General features: G+C 32.3%; 1 protein-coding gene across 1 annotated transcript; it reads right to left on the reverse strand.

Annotated features, from left to right (window-relative positions):
* Window positions 1-18,819: 18,819 nt before the first annotated feature.
* On the reverse strand, window positions 18,820-22,876 carry LOC139487055 (BTB/POZ domain-containing protein 6-like). The gene is made up of 2 exons (XM_071272068.1): window positions 22,601-22,876; window positions 18,820-21,380 (listed from the first exon to the last, which is right to left on the reverse strand). Exons 1-2 carry the CDS (start codon window positions 22,867-22,869, stop codon window positions 20,171-20,173), a joined length of 1,479 nt encoding a protein of 492 aa, XP_071128169.1. The 5' UTR covers window positions 22,870-22,876; the 3' UTR covers window positions 18,820-20,170.
* Window positions 22,877-23,292: the final 416 nt, after the last annotated feature.

The raw sequence follows: 23,292 nt of genomic DNA on the forward strand, positions 1-23,292 counted from the left end.
TAGGTAGTGTGTTTTACAAGAGATATAAACCCTAGATACCATTCCTATAACACGGGTCCTGTGTTTTACAAGAGATATGAACTCTAGATAACATTCCTATAACACAGGTTCTATGTTTTACAAGAGATATGAACCCTAGATAATATTCCTACAATACAGGTCCTATGTTTTACCAGAGATATGAACCCTAGATAACATTCTCATAACACAGGTCCTATGTTTTTCAAGAAATATGAACCCTAGATAACATTCCTATAACACAGTTCCTGTGTTTTACAAGGGATATGAACCCTAGATAACATTCCTATAACACAGGTAATGTGTTTTAAAAGGAATATGAACAATAGATAACATTCATATACCATTGTTCCCGTGTTTTACAAGCGATATGAACCCTAGATAACATTCCTATAACACAGGTCCTGTGTTTTGCAAGAGATATGAAGCCTAGATATTATTCGTATAACACAGGTGCTGTCTTTTACAAGAGAAATAAACCCTAGATAACATTCTTATAACCCAGGTCCTGTGTTGTATTAGGGATATGAACCTTAGATAACATTCATATTATACAGGTCCTGTGTTTGACAAGAGATATGAACCCTAGTTAACATTCCTATAACACAGGTGCTGTGTTTCACAAGAGATATGATCATGAACGCTAGATAACATTCCTCTAACACAGATCCTGTGTTTTACAAGGGATATGAACCTTAGATAACATTCCTATAACACAGGTCATGTGCTTTACACGAGATATGAACCCTAGATAACTTTCATATAACATTAGTCATGAGTTTTTCAAGAGACGGGTTTTTTTCAAAAAATGTCGAATTTTGAAATTGAAAAATTTATTAAAAGTAACTTATTCAAACAACCCTCTACATAAGCAAATCAAAACAAACAGTACTTTAAGAACAACATATTAAAAGATGCAATCTTAATGATTTCATACATGAATATCTTGAAACATTTTTTGATCGGTGGTACAATATTTTGTCTATCCTGTTACCATTTTCAAACGAAATTTTGGGTTATTAAGAAAAGGTTTAGATAAAATTTTAAGCTTGTTTTACGTTACCAATTAGATAGTTTTAGAGAATAAACTTCTATATATATATTCATTCTGTAAAATAATAGATTATTTGCCAATTTTCTAGGTTGTACTGAAAAATGGCTCTAAAAATTGGTTGTAAAAATTACCACCAGTAATGCAAGTCTAAGATAGCAATTTATATTGTTCGGCCTTTTTTCACCCTTTCAAATAAACCCAACATCAAGTAAATCCCTCATAAGTTAATTTACTTTTCTCTTTATTTCGTTGGTAACAGGAACGTACGTTTCTGATATATCACTATATAAAAGTATATCCTGTTACCTTTTTGTCTATCCTGTTACATTTTTGTCTATCCTGTTACCTTTTTGTCGAACCTGTTACCGATATCAGTATTGCACCTGCAAATGCTTAATTGGGAAGATTAAGACGTTATAACCTTAAGATGAGTTCAAACAATGAAATATTTCATTCGTTTTCCACCTTAATGTTAAGATAAAAAATTTAACGACGTTTTTGTCTATAATTGTCTATCCTGTTACTGTAGCAAGCATAGTAACAGGATAGACAAATTTCTTCGTTTTTGATTGCTGTTGTGAAATAACTACTCCCTTTGGTGAAGTGATTATGGTTTTCTATTGAGAATTTGGTTTCTTACACGTTAATGAACTTTTTACAACCCTACTGTTAGTGTAATTAATCAAAATGGTTGGTAACAATATAGACATGAAAAAAAGTACGCTCTATTTTTTCACTAAATGTCTTGAAATTTTTTTTCTCTACACTGTCGTTCAAGAAACGAGGCGTTTTAAATGTAAAGATTACTTTTTGAAATCAACACTGACTGATTCAATATTCATAGGGAGAATATTTTAACGACTGATTTAAGTAGCGGTAACAGGATAGAAATGAATCTCCTGTATGCTGATTGAATTTAGTTTGTAGATAATCTGTTACATACAATGATAAAGAAGCTACGATTTTTCGTTAGAATTATAATTAACGTTCTTAAAAAGTCCCTTTTGCAGATATCAAGGCGATCAGAAAATCGGAAAAAAATCATTTGAAATGTGTTTTTCTGACAATGTACGCACACAAATACCCCCAAGATCGGACTTAAATGCAGTTTAATCTTATCAAAATAGATGTAAGGTGTGTTTATTATTAATGTTCTGAATCACAAATCCGACAAGCTTTCATTTAAACCATTACAACTGAAATTACCATTAGAAATACAAATTTTAGCATGGGTGTACTGAAAATTCGACATTTTTTGAAAATGACCCAGATATGAAGCCTAGATAACATTCCTTTAACACAGGTCCCGTGTTTTACAAGCGATATGCACCCTAGATAACATTTCTATAACACAGATCCTTTGTATTACAAGAGATATGAACCCTAGAGAACATTCCTATAACATTGGTCCTGTGTTTTACAAGGTATATGAACCTTAGATAACATTCCTATAACACAGGTCATGTGCTTTACACGAGATATGAGCCCTAGATAACTTTCATATAACATTGGTCATGAGTTTTACAAGGGATATGATCCACATATAACGTGCATAAAGCACTGTTACTAGTACATATTTTTAAAAAGTATGTTGTTTGGATTATGTTTGTATAAGACTTGAATTGACTTTTATTTCAGGGATATACCTATAAATGAATTAAAACTAAGACTACGATTTCTCAAAATTTCAACAAAAAAAGTCCCCATTTAGTAAGAATCTATCATGTGTGTCCCCACTTAATTTTACTTGAACAAGAATACGTGTCCCTTCTTGACACTGAGTAAATCGAGTGGTATGACCACTAGATAGCGTTCCTATAACACTGGTTCTGTCTTTTATAAGGGATATGACCCCTAGATAACGTTAAGATAACACTTGTTCTGTGCTTTTCAAGGGATATGGACCCTAGACAACGGTATATAACTAAGTTATCAAAGGGATATAAACCCTATAAAACTTTCATAAAACACTGATACTACGATATTCTAGGTGAATGACCACTGACAGCAAATATTTCCACATCACTGACAATAAATTGTTCCAGGTTTTTATCTGTAGGGAATGTTCTGAAACACTCTTACTGAGATGTTTGAAGTTTATAACACTAGATAACTTTCATATAACACTGATTCTGAGATGTCCTAGGTAAATGACACCTAGAACACAGGTCCGTATACATAATTTCATCTTTATCAGTTGGTTCATTTGAATAGAGACCACTGCCAATGGCTTAATTACATAAAATGATCCCATTTTGATGCATTCCATTGAGACACTAATGTCCCCACTTAAATATCTTTGATAAGACGAAAAGTCCTCATTTAGAAATCTCATATCATACTGTGTTAATTAATTCACGAAATAAATGCCATTAATAGTCCCCATTTAGAAAGCTGATACCATAGATGTGTGTATAATTTGTGTGTCCCCATTTAGTTCACTTAATTTATGTCATTCAAATGACATTTCTAAGCTACCAACTGTTACATGCGATTATAATAAGTTCTTTTGTAAGCAAATCTGATATTAAATTAAACACAAGACCTACACGAAAGAAGTCCCCATTTGATCGTGTTGTAGCAGGTGTCCCCACTTGACACCTTAGACATGTATGTGTGTGTGTGTGTGTGTGTGTGTGTGTGTTTGTTTGTTTGTTTCTGTAAGGGGTCTATATTATTCCGGGGAAGTTTCATGTTTAGTTCGGAAAGTTTTTATTTTATTTCAGGTCCAGCGCGCGACTTCTCGCGCCAGATTGAGGAGACATCACGTGACGCGGGTTTATAATAACGAAAACTTAGTATATTTATTCCTTTTTAGGTGGGGACGTTGAACAGACAACATGTATGGAGACAGAATGTACACAATGTAATTTCTTTTGTCATTGTAGGAAATTGACATTTTGATCACAGTTCACCAGCAGTGCATGTTTTTGATTTAATTGATCCGGTGTAACTTTAATACACATTTAAGGATTATTTTCTGACAATGTACATTTTTCAGCACCAGTTTGTAACACAGATAAGTATTTCAATCTAGGAGCGGACATTTTATTGTAGGGTTTCACTGAGATTTACGGACCTAGCAAGCGATTTTTACGGCATTGCCATTTTTTTTCTCTTGGAAAAGTCTTGAGAGATATCGGCACCACGTTGTTTTATGAACCTTTAGTACATGTATGCCCTGCTGACTGCTGGGGTCGATTGGACTTGTAGTTTCAGAGTTTAACTGATAAAAAACATGTGGATTTTTTTTCAGAAGAGATGTAAGAACAATATTAAAAACCAATTGTTCAGAGAACCATTGATGGTCTTTCCACCAGTAATGATTTTTTTTAAAAGAAAAAATTGAAATTTGGTTTTAAATGTCAATTTCAGCGTCAAATGACAACTTATTGTTCGCTGATTCCAAAAATATAAGGTTTCTATACAATAAGATATAAATAAGGGAGATAATATTTTACTTCCGGTTCAAAGTATGTTTCTTCCGGTACTGTCTTATAGTTTACTTGACGCTGATTCCAAAAATATATGGTTTTACATACTTTTACAATAATTTATTACAAAAATAGCTACTTCCGGTTTACAAAAGGTCACTTCCGGTTAGCTTTTTCAACCTTATACTGCTTGCAACCTAATGCAAAAAGTCTAATAGCTTTAACATGAATACATATGAGGTAAAAGCAAAGGTCAAAATCTAGAACGTTAAATTAACATATGACCTTGAGCTCAATTTCAAGGTCATGAACCATGTACCTCAAATCAAAAGACTCTAGGTCTTTACTTTATATTGTTAATGAGTTATATTACCATACGACTGATATTAGATATAAAAGGGGGAAAAACTCGCAGCAAATATTTACGTACCCTTTCGACTAAAATTTATGTGTAACTACATGTCTCCACTAACAATTATGTGAAAATATTTTGTCGATATCTTATAAGATTTCTGAAAATAATAGATAACAAACCAAAATCAAAATTTTAATCATGACCTTAACCTTTGACCTTGACCTCATTTTCATTTTTTTGGACCAGGGACCTCAAATCAAAAGACCCTAGGCCTCTAACACTTATGGTTTTCCAGTTAAAAATGCATTTCACTTATATCAAATATAAAAGGGGAAATAACTCTCATATGGAGTCTCCGGATAGCTTCGGTCAAAATAAATCAAATCATCCTGTAACATAAATTTGTTGGTTTCTTATACGGTTGCGAATATTAAGCGATAACAAGAAAAACAGTGTTCGGGGAGATAACTCTTACATTGAAAAGATTTTGGTTACGCGGTGTCAGTTACAAAAGCATAATAACTGTCGATATCATATACCATATGTCTAAGCGACATCTTGCGAAACAAAAAAAACAGTGAAGGAACAAAAAGTTGGCGGAAGAAAAAAAATAATCATCAGAAGAAGAAAACCAATAGGTGTTTCCACGGAAAAGTGGAAAGACCTAATAATAATAATAATTAAAAACCGATTGTTCAGAGAACAATTGAAGGTCTTTTCATCAGTAAGAATTTAAAAAAAAAAAATGAAAATATTAAAATTTGATTTTAAATGTTAGTTTCAGCATCAAATGACAGCTTATTGTACGCTGATTCCAAAAATATATGTTTTCTATATAGAAAAATATATAAAAAAGGGAGATAATTTTTTACTTCCGGTTTAAAAACTTTTTTTCCAGTATTGTTTGATAGTTTACTTGACACTGATTCCATAAATATATGGTTCTATATACTTTTACATTGATTAAGTACAAAAAATAGCTACTTCCGGTTGACAAAATGTCACTTCCGGTTGTCTTTTTAAAGGTCACATTGCTTACAACCTCATGCAAAAAGTCCCATTGCTTTATCATGTGTACATATTTGGTAAAAGCAAAGGTCAAAATCTAGAGCGTTGAATAAGCATATGACCTTGAGCTCAATTTCAAGGTCATAAACCAAGGACCTCAAATAAAAAGACTTTAGTACTCTACTTTATATTGTTAATGAGTAATATTGCCATACGTATGAAATTAGATATAAAAAGGGAGAAAACTCACGCCAAATGTCTACGTACCCTTTCAACTAAGATTTATGTGTTACGACATGTCGTAACTAACAATTTTGTGAAAATATTTTGTCGATATCTTATATGATTTCTGAAAATAAAAAATAACAAGCCAAAATGAAAATTTTGATCATGACCTGGAATTTGACCTTGACTTCATTTTCATTTTCTTGGACCAAGGACCTCAAATCAAAAGACCCTAGGCCTCTTACACTTATGGTTGTCCAGTTAATAATGCATATCACTTATATCAAATATAAAAGGGGAAATAACTCTCATATGGAGTCTCCGGATAGCTTCGGTCAAAATTAATCAAATCATCCTGAGGATATAACGAGCAACTTGGTAAAATAAATTTGTCGGTTTCTTATACGGTTGCGAATATTAAGCGATAACAAGAAAAACAGTGTTCGGGGAGATAACTCTTACATTGAAAAGATTTTGGTTATGCGGTGTCAGTTACAAATGCATAATAACTGTTTGATATCATATACCATATGTCTAAGCGACATCTTGCGAAACAAAAAAACTGCAAAGGAAAAATAACTTGGCAGAAGAAAAAAAAAATAATAATAATTAAAAACCAATTGTTCAGAGAACAATTGAAGGTCTTTCCACCAGTAAGAATCTATTTAAAAATGAAAATACTAAAATTTGATTTTAAATGTCAGTTTCAGCATCAAATGACAGCTTATTCTACGCGGATTCCAAAAATATATGGTTTATATAGAAAAATATATAAAAAAGGGAGATAATCTTTTACTTCCGGTTTAAAAAGTTAACTTCCGACATTGTCTGATAGTTTACTTGACATTGATTCCAAACATAATGGTTCTATTTGCTTTTACATTGATTAAGTACAAAAAATTACTACTTCCGGTAAACAAAATGTCACTTCCGGTTGTCTTGTTAAAGGTCACATTGCTTACAACCTAATGCAAAAAGTCCCATGGCTTTATCATGTGTACATATGAGGTAAAAGCAAAGGTCAAAATCTAGAGCGTTAAATAAGCATATGACCTTGAGCTCAATTTCAAGGTCATAAACCAAGGACCTCAAATAAAAAGACTCTAGTCCTCTACTTTATATTGTTAATGAGTTATATTGCCATACGTATGATATTAGATATAAAAAAAATTCGCGCCAAATGTCTACGTACCCTTTAGACTAAGATTTATGTGTTACGACATGTCGTAACTAACAATTTTGTGAAAATATTTTGTCGATATCTTATGTGATTTCTGAAAATAAGAGATAACAAGCCAAAATTTTAATCATGACCTTGACCTTTGACCTTGACCTTATTTTCAATTTTTTGGACCAAGGACCTCAAATCAAAAGACCCTAAGCCTCTAACACGTATGGTTTTTCAGTTAAAAATGCATATCACTTATATCAAATATGAAAGCGGAAATAACATGAATAACTCTTATATCTTGTCTCCGGATAGCCTCGGTCAAAATCAATCAAATCATCCTGAGGATATAACGAGTAATTTGGTAAAATAAATTTGTCGGTTTCTTATATGGTTGCGAATATTAAGCGATAACAAGAAAAACAGTGTTTGGGGAGATAACTCTTACATTGAAAAGATTTTGGTTACGTGGTGTCAGTTACAAAAGCATAATAACTGTTCGATATCATATACCATATGTCTAAGCGACATCTTGCGAAACAAAAAAACTGCGAAGAAAAAAAAAGTTGGCGGAAGAAAAAGAAAAATAATAATAATTAAAAACCAATTGTTCAGAGAACAATTGAAGGTCTTTCCATCAAAACAATGTATTTTGATATGAAAAGTTGTGAAACTAAGTTTAAAATGTCATTTCAATCGTCAAATGATAGCTCCTACATTGTAGTAAGCTGATTCCAAAAATATATTGTTTCCATACATTTTTTTTAAATAAGGGAGATAATTTGTTACTTCCGGTTTGAAAAATGTTAATTCCGATTATATTTGAATATTTACTTGACACTGATTCCAAAAATATCTGGTTCTATATACTTTTATATTAATAAAGTACAAAAGAATAGCTATTTCCGGTTTACAAAAGGTCACTTCCGGTTGTTTTTTTCAAGGTTAAATGGTTTGATACCTTTTTCTAAAAGTTGTATATCTTTATCATGTATACATATAGAATAAAAGCAAAGGTCAAAATCTAGAACGTCAAATTAAGCTATGACCTTGAGATCAATTTCAAGGTCATAAACCAAGGACCTCAAATCAAAAGACCATAGGTCTTTATTATATTTAGTTAATGAGTTATATCACCAAACGCGTATTTTTAAATACAAGAGGGGAGAAAACTCCCTTTTACATTCAACGTACGCTTGCAATCAAAATTTTCATCTTGCGACATGTCGCAACTAACAATTTAGTAAAAATAATTTGTTGATATCTTATACAGTCTTTGGATATAAGCGAAAATAAGCCAAATTCAAATATTAGAATATGACCTTGACCTTTGACCTTGACCTAATTTTCATTTTTTGGGACCAAGGACCTCAAATCAAAAGATCCTAGATCTCTATCACTTATGCTTTATAAGATAGAAATTTATATCACTTATATCAGATGCATAAGGGGAAATAACTCTCATATGGAGCGAGCGGTCATATCGCTTCGGTCAAAATAGGACAAATCATGCGAAGGATATAACGAGCAATTTTGTAAAACAAATTTGTCATAATCTTTTACGGTTGCGAAGGAGATGCGATAACAAGGAAAACAGTGTTTGGGGAGATAACTCCTACAAAGAAAAGTATTCGTTTACGCAGGGTAAATTTCAAAAGCGCATAAACTGTTCGATATCATATACCAAATATCTAAGCGACATATTGCGAAACAAATGTTTATCGCAAGAACAAAATTAGGCGGAAGAAAAAAAAAATAATCAGAAGAAAAACAATAGGTCTTTCCACAGAAAAGTGGAAAGACCTAATAATAATAATAAATATAAATCAATTGCTTTAAAAAAGCAATTGTAGGGGGTCTTTCCCCCTGTAAAATTAATTGAATTGGGGGGTGTTTGTTTGTTTGTTTGTTTGTTTGTTTCTGTATGGGGTCTATATTATTGTTACCGGAGAAGTTTCATGTTTAGTTTGGAAAGTTTTTCTTTTATTTTAGGTACAGCGCGCGCGCCACATCACGTGACACGGGTTTATAATAACGAAAAGATAGTCTTTTTATTTCTTTTTAGGTGGGGACGTTAAACAGACAACATCTATAGAGATGGAATGTACACAATGTAATTTCTTTTGTCATTGTAGGAAATTGACATTTTGATGACAGTTCACAAGTAGTGCATGTTTTGGATTTAATTGATCCGGTGTAACTTTAAAACACATTTATTGATTATTTTCTGATAATGTACATTTTTCAGCACCTGTTTGTAACACAGATTAGTATTTCAAACTCGGAGCGGACATTTTATTGTAGGTTTTTACTGAGATTTACGGACCTAGCAAGCTATTTTTACGGCATTGCCATTTCTTTTCTCTAGGAAAAGCTTTGAGAGATATCTGCACCAAGTTTTTTTATAAACGTTTAGTACATGTATGCCCTGCTGACTGCAAATTTTGAGGTCGATTGTACTTGTAGTTTCAGAGAACATGTGGATTTTTTTTCAGAAGTGACGTAAGAACAATATTAAATTTCAATTTTTCTTGAATAATTGAGAGTTTGTTCCTTCAATAAACTGTCATGATTAAACAGTCATACAGATTGATTGATTGATTGATTGATAAGTTGGTTAGTTGGTTGGTTGGTTGGTTGATTGGTTGGTTGGTTAAACACGTTGGATAGGTTCAATTGAAACACGGAAAAAGAAACAAAGAAGATCTTGGACTCTATATTAAACACATGAGACGGAAACATGATTGATTGATCATGATCATGATTGATTGATTAGTTGATTGATTGATTAATTGATTAGTTGGTTGGTTGGTTGGTTGGTTGGTTGGTTGGTTAAACACGTTGGATAGGGTCAATTGAAACACGGAAAAAGAAACAAAGAAGATCTTGGACCCTATATTAAACACATGAGACGGAAACATGATTGATTGATCATGATCATGATTGATTGATTGGTTGATTGATTGATTAATTGATTAGTTGGTTGGTTGGTTGGTTGGTTGGTTGGTTAAACACGTTGGATAGGGTCAATTGAAACACGGAAAAAGAAACAGAAGATCTTGGACCCTATATTAAACACATGAGACGGAAACATGATTGATTGATCATGATCATGATTGATTGATTGATTGATTGATTGATTAGTTGGTTGGTTGGTTGGTTGGTTGGTTGGTTGGTTAAACACATTGGATAGTCAATTGAAACACGGAAAAAGACACAAAGAAGATCTTGGACCCTATATTAAACACATGAGACGGAAACATGATTGGTTGATCATGATCATGATTGATTGATTGATTGATTGATTGGTTGATTGGTTGGTTGGTTGGTTGGTTGGTTGGTTGAACCCTATAAGAAACACATGAGACGGAAACATGGTTGATTGATTGATCATGATCATTATTGGTTGATTGATCATGATCATGATTGATTGATTGATTGATTGATTGATTGATTGATTGATTGGTTTGTTGGTTGGTTGGTTGGTTGGTTGGTATGTTGGTTGATTGGTTGAAATTCAAACACACATAAAACTGTTTAAATAGTGCCAAAACCACATAATTTGATGACCTTGACCTTTGACCTTGTAACCTTCGTCAAGGTCATTGCTCCATAAGGTCATTGCAAAAGACCCTATGGGTCAAGGACCTTTTGTTTAAGAGTTTTGCTTAAAAATGGCCTTTTAAAAACCATCGATGGGAGTTATGTCCCTTACATGATGGTAAAATCAATATAGTCATAATGTAAAAAAAGTTGCCCCTTGAAGTACCAAGCATTTTTCACTGCTTAATTTTTTTGTATCTATAACCGTTCAAGAGTTATAGGGAAATCAAAGACATATGAAAATCTAAAATATGACCTTGACCTTTGACCTTGACCTAATTTTCTAAGTTAGGAATCAGGGGACTCAAATAAAAACATTCCAGGGTTATACGGTTAACGGTTTATGAGTTAAAAAAACATACCGACAAATTTATTCCGAAAAGATAGATAACTCCTATAAAATTTCTTCGAATCGCTTCGATCCAAATACGTCAAAAATTACTGAGGATGTAACGAACAATTTTGTAAAATAAATTTGTCATAATCTTTAACGGTTGCGAAGGAGATGCCATAACAAGGAAAACAGTGTTTGGGGAGATAACTCCTACAAAGAAAAGTATTCGTTTACGCAGGGTAAATTTCAAAAGCGCATAAACTGTTCGATATCATATACAAAATATCTAAGCGACATATTGCTAAACAAATGTTTATCGCAAGAACAAAATTAGGCGGAAGAAAAAAAAAAAAAAATAATCAGAAGAAAAACAATAGGTCTTTCCACAGAAAAGTGGAAAGACCTAATTAAAAACCAATTCTTCAGAGAACAATTGAAGGTCTTTCCACCTCGATAATAAGAATGAAATTTAAAAAACGATGATAGAAAATGTCACTCCTTGTTGATGTAATTTGGTTCTTCAAATTGATATAAAAAAAAAGATTAAAAAGGTATATGCAGAAGACTTAATTGTTTTATTATGAGCAGAAAATAATTTTAAGCAAAGGTCAAAATCTAGAACGTCAAGTTTACCTTTGACCTTGACCTCAATGTCAAGGTCATATGTCAGTGATCTCAAATCAAAAGACCCCAGGTCAATCATTTGTATGGTTGTGGAGAAATACTGATTTCAAATACATAAGGGGAGAAAACTCCTATAAGTGTTAACCAAAACACTTCGACTGAAATAGGTTGAAGTTGCGCCTTATTGTAAACAGTTATTTGGCAAATACATTATATCATTTACTGTCATAGTTTCTTTTGAATAACGATAACAAGCAAAATTAGAAATTTTAAACATGACCTTGACCTTTGACCTTGACCTCAATTTCCTTCAAATGGACCAAGGACTTCATATCAAAAGACTGTAGGCCTCTACGACTGATAACGTATGAATTTATCCAACAAATCGCCTATCTTAAATTTTCAAAGGGAAATAACTCCCATAAGATGTCTTCCGATCACTCAAGTCAAAATAAACCAAATCATTCTCAAAAGTAGACAAACAAATTGGTGATAACAGTTTTCTAAAATCTTTTACGGTTTTAGAGATATAGTGATAACAAGAAAAGGGGAACGCGGGGAGATAACTCCTATAAGAATAAGTGTTCGGTCACACAGGGTGAGTTTTGAAACCCCCATTACTGTACAACATCATTGGCAAATAAATCAAATCGATATGTTGTAAGACAAAAAAGCATCTCAGACGGCAGAAGAAAAAAAAAATAATCAGAAGAAAAACAAAAGGTCTTTCCACGAAAAAACTATAAACTATAAACCACGAAAAACTATAAAACTATAAACAGAAGAAATACAGTAAGGTCTTTCCCTTTTGAAAAAGGAAAGACCTTAATTACCTACAACTGAGAAATTTAAGAGATTTTGTTTTCAACGTATTTTGGTATGCAACCAGATGTGACGTAATATGGTCTGGTGTTTACACCTCTATGCATGCAGCTGACTCCGTGCGAATTCGCACCAGTCAAATATGCCAATCAGGAATTTGTCAAAATATGGAACAACGGAATAAGACACAATCGATAGATTAAAAGACCGGACGACTATTTCGATTTAGGACGACATAAAACCACATCAACATGTCGCAATTGAGTTGAGACAAAGACATCAAACCAAATCATGGTAATGATAAAGAAATTTATGTCGTGTTGATTTTAGTACTTCTTCCTCAGTAGTATTGTTATACATATTAATACTTCCTTTAAAAATACTTGAGGTAATTAAAAAAAGGTTGATAGTAATTTTATATATCGATGTTGTCTTCATAAACTGTTTCCAAATCAATTATAATCATAATTTAACATTAAAATAAAGAAATGAGTTGTTACGATTTTCATTTTCCAGTCTTAAAAAAAATCTATTGTATTGAAGTGAATAATTTTGCTTTAATAACGACTAAAATTATATAAAACACTTTTGTTTGTTCCTAAATAACTAAAACACCTAATTTTACAGCAAAAATATAGGCGACTCAAAGCGTCCATTCAACGCATTTGTTTTCTTCCATATCTACGTTGATAGTTACAAATGTCTGTGAGAAAATAATCAATAGGATTCTGATAACTAAGTTGACAATCTTTTGTGAATCAATTATGAAAAATAGTAATTAAGAAATAAAAAGAAGAAAAAAGTAAGAGAATTACATTTAGAATTTTTTAAACGTGATGTTTTCCATTTTTTACATCACTGTGTCGATACCTCTGGTAGACTTTCATTACCCGAGGGTATCTTCAGCTCAGTAGTCAGTACTTCGGTACTGATATGATTTAACAAACATTTAAAAAATTATCCGTTTATAAATTTTGAAATTATAAAGAAACTGAGGTTTCAACTCCCTCAGGCAAAGTTGACTTTAGATGAACTTGGTTATTTGTTTTAGGGCTTTTTTGTCATATAGCTCTTCAACGGGTTCGGTACTTATACATCTTCGGATTTAAAATGTTTGGCTTTGAGCGATTCTGATGAAGGTAAATCCAGAAAAGCGCTTCGGATGCATGAAATTAATAAACATGTTGTTTTTTCCATTTTGTTTAGTCCAAAAGGAGGGAGACACTTTCGGTAACATGACAAGCGAATCCTGTCTACATCAGCCTTAATGCGAGAAAAATGTCACAATCGATGTTAATAGTACAGATCATACAACTTTACAGGAATGTATGATGTATCTAAGATTCAAAGGCCACAGACACATGTCGCTAGTGTGTTAGACACTGATACATCATTTCGGTCAACAAATATTAGATGGTGACCTTAAAATTTATGTAGCGGCGATTTCATTTATTCTTCCTACTTACTCGGACTTTATCAGTTTTTGTATAAGGAGCACATCTATGTTCATATAGTGTTAAAAAATACTAGTGTAATTTGTGATCTAAGATAAGTATACATCATTTGAAGCGACAGACGGTATTGTACTGAGAAATCGATGAGAAATTTTTTATACTGTTTATTCATTTATTTCCGTGAGTATAAACTTTCGTGGATTTAGGAAAACTTGGATTTTGTGGTTTTGCCAAAGTCTGCATACATTCTTATATATAGAATGGTTATCGAAGATACCAGACTTATAACTTTACACACCAGATGCGCGTTTTGTTTGTATAAGACTCATCAGTGACACTCAGATAAAAATTGTTGACATGCGCACATATCTTACTGCTCGCACATTGAAGTCAATAATAAAACTACATTTCCAACTTTTAAGTGACCATTGGCAGAGACATATCTTACATGCTTTTTGTTTATTAAGGAATTATAAGTTAATTACCTTGGTATTTCCATTTTATTCATTGACAATGTTTAAAGGTCCTTAATCTTTTATTGATGAAGACCATATTTTAACTCATAGACGTTGAAGTATACTTTGGGTATGACTTACATTTTAAAGGAGGTCGATCCCATATATAATATCCTGCTATTTTGAGCTAAATAGCTAGAAGATTCTGTTTATTAGTTTATATGTGTTCGACAAGTCACTTATCATCTTTAGTCCATGTCTTTTAAAAAAGAAACTTCATCTTAATTGATGAATTTACTGATGATGGTAAATAAAAAAAGAGCTTCGGACACATTAATTTTATTAACTGATTTTTCTTTTCAATTTGATAAACATCTATAGTGAAATTCAGTTTTCCTAAAAATACTGTAAACTATCATTAATGTTAATAATATCATACTTTTCAGTTATTTTAGCATGATATAATATACAATTATGGCCCGTTGAAAATGTGAATATCCAAAATTGTCAACACGAGAAGGTTGAACACTTACTATATTCTTTACATAACAAACACAAGCTGACGTACGAAAATTATTAGTTGATACTTGTTCGACAATTCTCTTATCATCTTTAGTCCATGTCTTTTAAAAAAGAAACTTCTTCTTATATGATGAATTTCCTGATGATGGTCAATAAAAAAAGAGCTTCGGACACATTAATTTTATTAACTGATTTTCCTTTTCGTTTGTGTTCTAAAATTTCTCGAATGTACAACAAAGGTAGAATCTTTTGTAAAATATTAATGGACCTGAAAAGGACCATTTATAAGAGATCTCATCGGCTGCTGGCACTCTATTCATGTCCAAAGACTTATTTCGTCGTCTCTCGATGACCTTCCAGTGTAACGTGAACGCTGCCATTTTGTTTATTTACGTCTGTGATAAGGTGTTATCCAATATAATTGTTTGTAATTCTAGTGTAATCATTCCTGGTTCAAAACATTCGTGTCAACATTGAGGCTCGAACATTTAGTGGATGAAAAAAATAGTTTACCTTGTCCATTTTTCACATAAATCAGCTATGGAAGTTTTAGTTAATAAAAATATCCCTCAAAAATACCAAGCTACGTTTAATATCATACTAGAACACACTCGTGAAATCGCTGGTCCGTGACTGAATTAAAGTATATAACTATGTGTAATCCTTATTTCAACCTGGATATTTAGTATTGCTATTGTCATCTGATAAAGTCATGCTGATTATAAGATTCACAGCTTTCTCTACTTTCAAAATCTTTCTGTTTGAAACCGTCGACCTGGAACTTATCAATTATTGGTAATATTAACTATTTGAAAAACAAAAGGGCCTGGAATGAAGTAATTTTTTTATCAACAGCATTGTCCAATATTAGTTATAAATAAAGTTGAATTCTTTGTTTCGCTGTTTTGCGTCATGCCGGCTAACAAATTGGAAACTGTACCTATACACCTTATTTTAAGTATTCGTATTGTCATCTTTTAAAGTCATACTGATTAAAATACTACAATAGGATACAAGTGACAATGATATAATTTAGTAGTGCCTACCTGTGATTATGACCCGTGTATATAGCAAATCCTAAATACACCGTTTGGTGGTGCGCCTGTAAGATGTGGAACGTACGGATAAGGTATAGGTAACTTGTGAATATACTATTGGTATCGGTATCGGTTATTCAACCCGATACTTGTTAATTATTGGCAATATTTATTATGTGGAAAACAAAAGGGTCTGGAGTGGTGTAATTTTTAATCAACACCATTCTCCTATATTAGCTATATATAAAGTTGAATTCTTTTCTTTGTCGTTTTTACCTGATGACGGCTGATAAATTGGACCTCGTTATTTTAGTATTATAGATATGTAAGGTATAATAATACATATGTAAAGAAAAGAAGTGAATAAATGGTTGTACTGGTAGTATTTATAGTGATTACTGCGTACATTAAAATGTACAATGATAAATATTATAAACAACACAAATACTAGATTAAGAATGCAAAAGATTTGATATCATGACGTAAGCACACCATATATAAAATGCATGTTTTTTTAAAGAGTGAAGATGCTAGATACGTAACACCTATCGAACCAAATCTGTTTTATTCAAATATTACTGAATCACTTCAAATGATGTCATATATCTTGAAGAATAGGATACTGCTATAACGTTATGATAAGTATATTTAAAAATTCCAAAACATATGATTTTTGTTATTTTGTACATGTGTGGACCTTCACTAACACAGTGTCGCTTGATGTATCTTACAAATCACATTCAGACTTATAAGTGTATGTGAAATACTTGATGAACACCTCGGTAATGTTATTCTATATGTTTTCACGTATATAATTGTAACAAATACCGATACCTAAATATTATGACATAAATTTACATTCCATATAGTTTTCCCTGAAATGTGTCATTCCTCATTACGTTCAGTAGTAGATCGCTTACGTCGTACATGTGATTAAGATATTTATATGATTTCGATATAATGTTACGAATGACAAATCATAAAAAGTTAGGTTATACGGTTACCTATAATTGCTAAATTATTACGACATTTGATCTCTGGTGCAGAGTGGTCACATTGGCAATCATACCAAATCTTCTTAATTTTATAGGAAGCATTTTTATAATCTATTGTATACTGTACAAAAACACCCAATCAAACAATCACCTAGCTATCATATTATTACGATTTTACAGTTTTAACCCATCAGATCGAAACAGAAGACATAAAAAGATCCAGTACTGGCCCGATTTAACTAGCAGTTAATAAAAGCAAGTGAAAGACAAATAACGACTACTAGTATGAAAAAAAATATACAAAAGACAAAAATACCAATAAGTCAATTCAAATGAATTTAGTGCAAAGGCTAATCGGGCTATCATATTTATCATCATCATAACCATGTGTAATATCGAAATGTCTGGATATGTTTCCAGAAAGCAATAGTGTATTTATTATACCTTACATATATTAAACAATTCTATTGGGTGAAACGTTATCACGTGACATGGAATAATTCAGTTGTTTTTCATTCAATTGCAAGGAAGGATGAATAACCCTAAAAATTTCCACCAGCGGTGAATAACCCTATTATTCACCGGTGAATAACCTTTTGAGGTTGTTGTTTTTTACTTGAGTTATCTCCCATGAAAATGACGTGACAGACGTAAATAAACAAAATGTCAGCGTTCACGTTAGACTGGAAACCCACCGAGAGAAGAGGAAATGAGGCATTGGACATGAAAAGGGTGCCAGCAGCCGATGATGTCTCTTATAAAAAGGTCCTTTTCAGGGCAATCAATATTTTACAAAAAAGATTCTACTTTTGTTGTACATTCGAAAAATTCTAGAACACAAAGCCGTGTTTTTGTGTGTGGTATGTAAAGTCCAAAGAATATAGTAAGTGTTGACAATTTTGGATATTCACCTCTTCAACGGGCCATAATTGTATATTATTCATTACCAAAATATCTAAACGTATAAAACGATATTTTAGCTTTATATTTATCAAAAGATATGCTGACAAATATTTATAACTTGTAGTCGAATTCTTAATTGTTTGCTTTTTTTTCCATTAAAATCCTGCAATGAAACACACCATAAATAGCATCAACATATTCAACAATAATTTCAGATACAAATATCACTAATTGTTTATTTTCCCAAACCTTCTAAAAGTTTTGATTTGATAGAGGACATTAGGAATATATTTTAAAATGAGCATTGCTGATGACATTTTAATGGAAACACATGTCTCGTCCTTTGAATCGATGTATAGAACTGTGCTGAACCAATCCTTGAAATTACCAATACTAAGGAGGCGCAAGGTTTAACATTCATTCTAGGTAAACCTTAGAACAATATCAATATGTCTAGAGAAATTAGGTTTTATGCACACTCACATTTATTCAGGCTTATAGAATGTTGCAACTCTTTGGACAATGTAGATCATTAATATATTTTTTTACGTATTTGTATAAACAGAATCATAAATCCAAAACAAAAATAACCCTCTATCTACAAATTCAAAGTTCATTGACAAAAATGATTGCGTTTATCAACTATTGCGATTATTGAAGAATAAACAAAAATCTGAGTTTAATAAATGCCATTATATTAAATGATACATGTACATATATATTTATTATCATAATGAGATTTCTAATTATTGCGAAACTCAAAAAGTCGCAATATTCGCATTAATCGCATTAATTCGTAAATCTCGCAATACTATTTCAATTCACAGCATGTTGAACTGAACTTTCCCATTGACCTTAATAAAAGGATAAATCTGATACAGTTAAGTCTTACACATATCTAGACTAATATCTAGAAAATGTCAGTTATAGTTGTTCGATAACAAAATTTACGACATCAAAGTTGAATTCAGCTTCCCTATTGTGAACTTTTCATTCAAGCAGCGTCTACTTCTACAGTAAAAGAGGGACGGAAGATTAGAGAGGGACATTCTTACTCGTAAAACGAAATTAAACTGACAAAACCATGGCTAAAAAGGAAAATACAACAGACAAACAATAGTACACAATACACAACATAGAAAAAAAGAGACTTAGTAACACGAACTCCACCAAAAACTGTCGGTGATCTTTGTGCTCCAGAAGGGTAGGTAGATCCTGCTCAACAAATCGCGTTGCTCATGTCAATACAAACTAGGTAATAAGTCTTATTCGTTAGGTCACATTCGTGAAAAGGGAACGGGATTGCAGTTATGACATGAGGAACAGTTTCACTATCATCTGTGAAACGGATATTCCATAAATGTCACCAACTTGTGATGGCGTCCGTAAAATTTACGAAGGGATGGTTTTAACTCCACTATTTGAAACTCTTGGTTTAATAGCTCCTTGTGAGCAGCAACCAAATATCAATGGAATCATAATAGGAAATACAAGCCCGGAACTGGTGTATTAATTGGAAGATATATGATGATACGATATTAAGAATGAACATTTCCTATCATTGATTTCATTGATAGATGGTAGCTGCTCACAAGAAAGCAAATAATCTAAAAGTTCCAAGTGGTAAAACTGCAATCATCCCTTCGAAATTTTGACGGACACCATCACGAGTTAGATGACCGCTTTGAGATATCGGTTTTACATATGTCGACGGATATATACCAGTTGACGTAATCACAAAGCTGAGCTTTTATTTTTACTGAATTATTTTACTTAGTAAAACATTTTTTTTGGGATTCATGTTGCGCAGTTTTGATTTTTTCTATTTAATGATTTGTGTAATTTCGTATAACTTCGTTTGAAATGGAATTTAATTTTGAATATAACTCCGGCACTTTTTTCTCTCACATATAACAGTTGCAGAATGTACTTTTTGAATAATGATTAAACGAGCAACACGAATATAATCTATACAAGGTTTTGGTCTTCAATGTATCTGAAAAATTTGATTCAGAAAACAACGTGTTAGTCTTGTTGACAAATAAAGCCCAATAAATTTAAAAGCGTACCTGTTTATCAAAGTAAGGAAATTTCAATCTTTTAAAACTATGAAATCCTCTCTATGGAATTTAGAATGATAACGGTGAATGACACAAATATCAAATACTATACATGATGCCTGCTATCTGCCCTTGCGTAACATTGGTAGAAGCTGTAGATTTTGGAGAATTCTGAAACGTAATTGTAACACTATCTTGAATACAAACAGATTTGCAATCGATCCCTAAATATGTTTGTGGTTTTATATCTCGAACACTAATTGTATATTGTTTTTCAGCTTTCAGGAGAATCGGTTTTTTAAATGTTATGGCAACCGTGTTATTGAATGACGTTCCCGATGTTATGTTTAGTATCTCCCAACATACCACATTATCAGAATCGTCGGTTAACTCAAATGTGAACTTACTGTCTTCTTCGTTATCAGAATCGTCAGTGCTCTCAACTATGGACCTACCCTCTTCTTCGTTATCAGAAACGTCAGTGCTCTCAACTATGGACATAGCCTCTACTTCGCTATAATAATCGCCTACTGTCTCATTTCTGGACACGATGGACTCATTGTCTGCTTGATACCTACCATAACTGTTAAGTGTTTCTGCTGGTCCGAAAATGATACATCCTTTGAGCCAAATGGATCTGTTTAAATGAAACTTCAAAGCATGTGGTAAACAGCTTTGAACTGTATAATTGCACGTTGCATGTCGATATATACAAAGAGTTTGCCCATTCTTGTTTGGGATCCTCGGATATCTAGGTTTATCTGAAAACAGTAAACGTTTTTCGCCATGATGGTAACGATACACATTTATTATTTCATCTTTTGTAAGTAACTTTGAATGTGAAACTTCGTTTGAAAAATATGCTTTCTCTACAAGCGGAAATCTTATGAAACGCATTAATTCTTCTGCTATGCCTCTCATGTTCTCTGTATTCATCTCTTTACCGTGCATTGTACACTGGGTTTCTATCCACTTTAAGAAAAAAATGCAAACCTCAGTCTCGGAACAAGAAAGATGTTCAGACATTAGGATCAATTGAACACAATCGTTATTAAGCTCGATTGCATAGCTTGATAACAAGCATGTTCCTGTATTATCTTCAATATATTGTAAACTTTCTTTTTGAAGATCGTCAAGATGAAATTCGTTCGCCGTTGACAGGGTTACAACCGCATCAGAAGTTGTTGCAGTTGATCTTAGTAGTTCGATACATTTCGTCTTGACGGTTGTCAGCATGTATTTGTCAGCTACATATAACATACTCGTAACAATCTTGTTGGATATTTGAACCACATCAGTGTATGCATATCTGATATAGAAAAGTTCTTATTAAGATGAATTTTAGTATATACAAATAAGAATATTTATATTTCATGCAATACTGAAGTTTAGCACTACCGATATTTGTTTTCAATTCAGATTAATGTAACAAATATGTTTATGTTGTTCGGATATGGATTACTTGTAAGTATACTGTTGTAAATACTATCTACATGTGGTTGGAATTTATTATCAAAAGTCAGAGAGAGGCCTCGGTGGTTTAAGTAATTACTACTGTAATCACTAGCCAGTGCTAGTACACTCGACTTTAAAATTTTCATTGACTACGATAGTCAGTTTTCCTATCAAATATACACAAAATTAACAAAGGTTAGAGGTTCCTTGTTGTGCAAAGTTGAAAAAAATGAGCCAAACAAAACTATTCGGTGTTTTGGTGAGATACTGACGAAAGTATTATAAAACACACAATTTTCTATACGAACATATAAGTTTAACAGACAAGTTACATGCTACACTCGATATTTGCACATTTCATGAAATATCTAGATCGATTGTTAACTGCTATTTCAAATTCTAAAATGGAGGAAGATTTCCGTTAAAGATACAGATATCAAGATCAAGGAAAGGGCAGTGTTCGTTGTTATTATTCTTCGACACAAATAATCAAGTAAAGCAATCTTCAAGGTATCACATTGTGTAAATATTGATTTTTTTTGAAATAGCAGCCCAACAATGTTAGATCTGTAAAGCGGAGACAAATTGTTTGTTCTTCCCTGTACGGGATTCGAACTCATGCTAATGAGATATTGCTCCACCAAATCGTTTACACTATGCCCGACGCGCTAAACCACCCGAACACCTAGGCTTTACAAAATCCTGGTCAGTTTTAATCTAGCGCCGTTACACAGGACATTATATATAAAGCATTTAGATGGAATTTTTACAAATCATCTGCATTATCTATCGTATAGAATCTAACACATTTATGTAGGATACAATCACAGAAATATTTATATTAAGTACGTCTGAAGCAGTGACAACAGTATGACAGGTGTTATCCATTAGAGTTTGTGAATTCAAGAGAAATGTATGTAGTTTTATCTTTCAAGGAGTTTCAATCTAGTAAATTTTAATTTGTTATCGATATATTTAGATAAGATTAGAATTCATCTCGCATTTATTTAATCAGACTGGCCTTTATTTCGATAATGTGTATATTTATCGAAAAATGACACTATAAGTACTAACCGAAGTAGATTTGTAAATGAATCCTCGTCAATATCAGGAATACAGATTTCTCTTTTTTCAGGTAGTGAGCCATCAAACATTCTATGGAATACTTCACTGCGACTCGCAAGGATATTCTTGTGTGCTTTCATTGTTTTACGTCCATCTCCTACACGGAAAGTGACATCACACATCATTTCCTTTTCTAACATGTACATCATACAATCTTGTAAGGTTTTATCATCTCTCCAATCAACCGGTTCATTGTTTTTCATATTCACTAAATCCATGCTGTTTTATTACCTATTAAAATCGTAATAGTAAAATTACAAATATTGTATCATTACACATTGGGAATATTTTGTAAAATATACTGTCAGTAATGACAAAAACGATCAGAACATACATACTATTGTTATTGTAAAAATGTACAAAATCTCTCCAAAAGAATAGTTTAAACGAGCGTGATAATTCTATATCTGCAAATTATGAAACAAAATTGAGTTATCGATATCTTAAATATGCAAAGACGCTAACGAGTAAGCTACAATGAGTGTGATGCGAAGGCAGTGTTTTATTGCAATCTTGTTATCATGCAATAAACTTAAAGAAAACTTTTTCTTTATAGTCACTGACCTTGCTTATAAATATTTAAAAAAAACAACCAAACTTTTGCTGATTAGTCTGAATGTTTTCTGTCATAACGAATACGC

Source organism: Mytilus edulis, chromosome 8 (genome assembly GCF_963676685.1).
Source record: "Mytilus edulis chromosome 8, xbMytEdul2.2, whole genome shotgun sequence".
NCBI classification, from domain to species: domain Eukaryota; kingdom Metazoa; phylum Mollusca; class Bivalvia; order Mytilida; family Mytilidae; genus Mytilus; species Mytilus edulis.

What these genes read in the sequence shown, in the direction of transcription:
- LOC139487055 (XM_071272068.1), bottom strand. Translation starts at nt 22,869, where the DNA reads ATGGATTTAGTGAATATGAAAAACAATGAACCGGTTGATTGGAGAGAT. An exon ending in TCATTTACAAATCTACTTCG is followed by an intron (nt 21,381 to 22,600) that starts GTTAGTACTTAT and finishes TTTCTATATCAG; the next exon opens with ATATGCATACACTGATGTGG.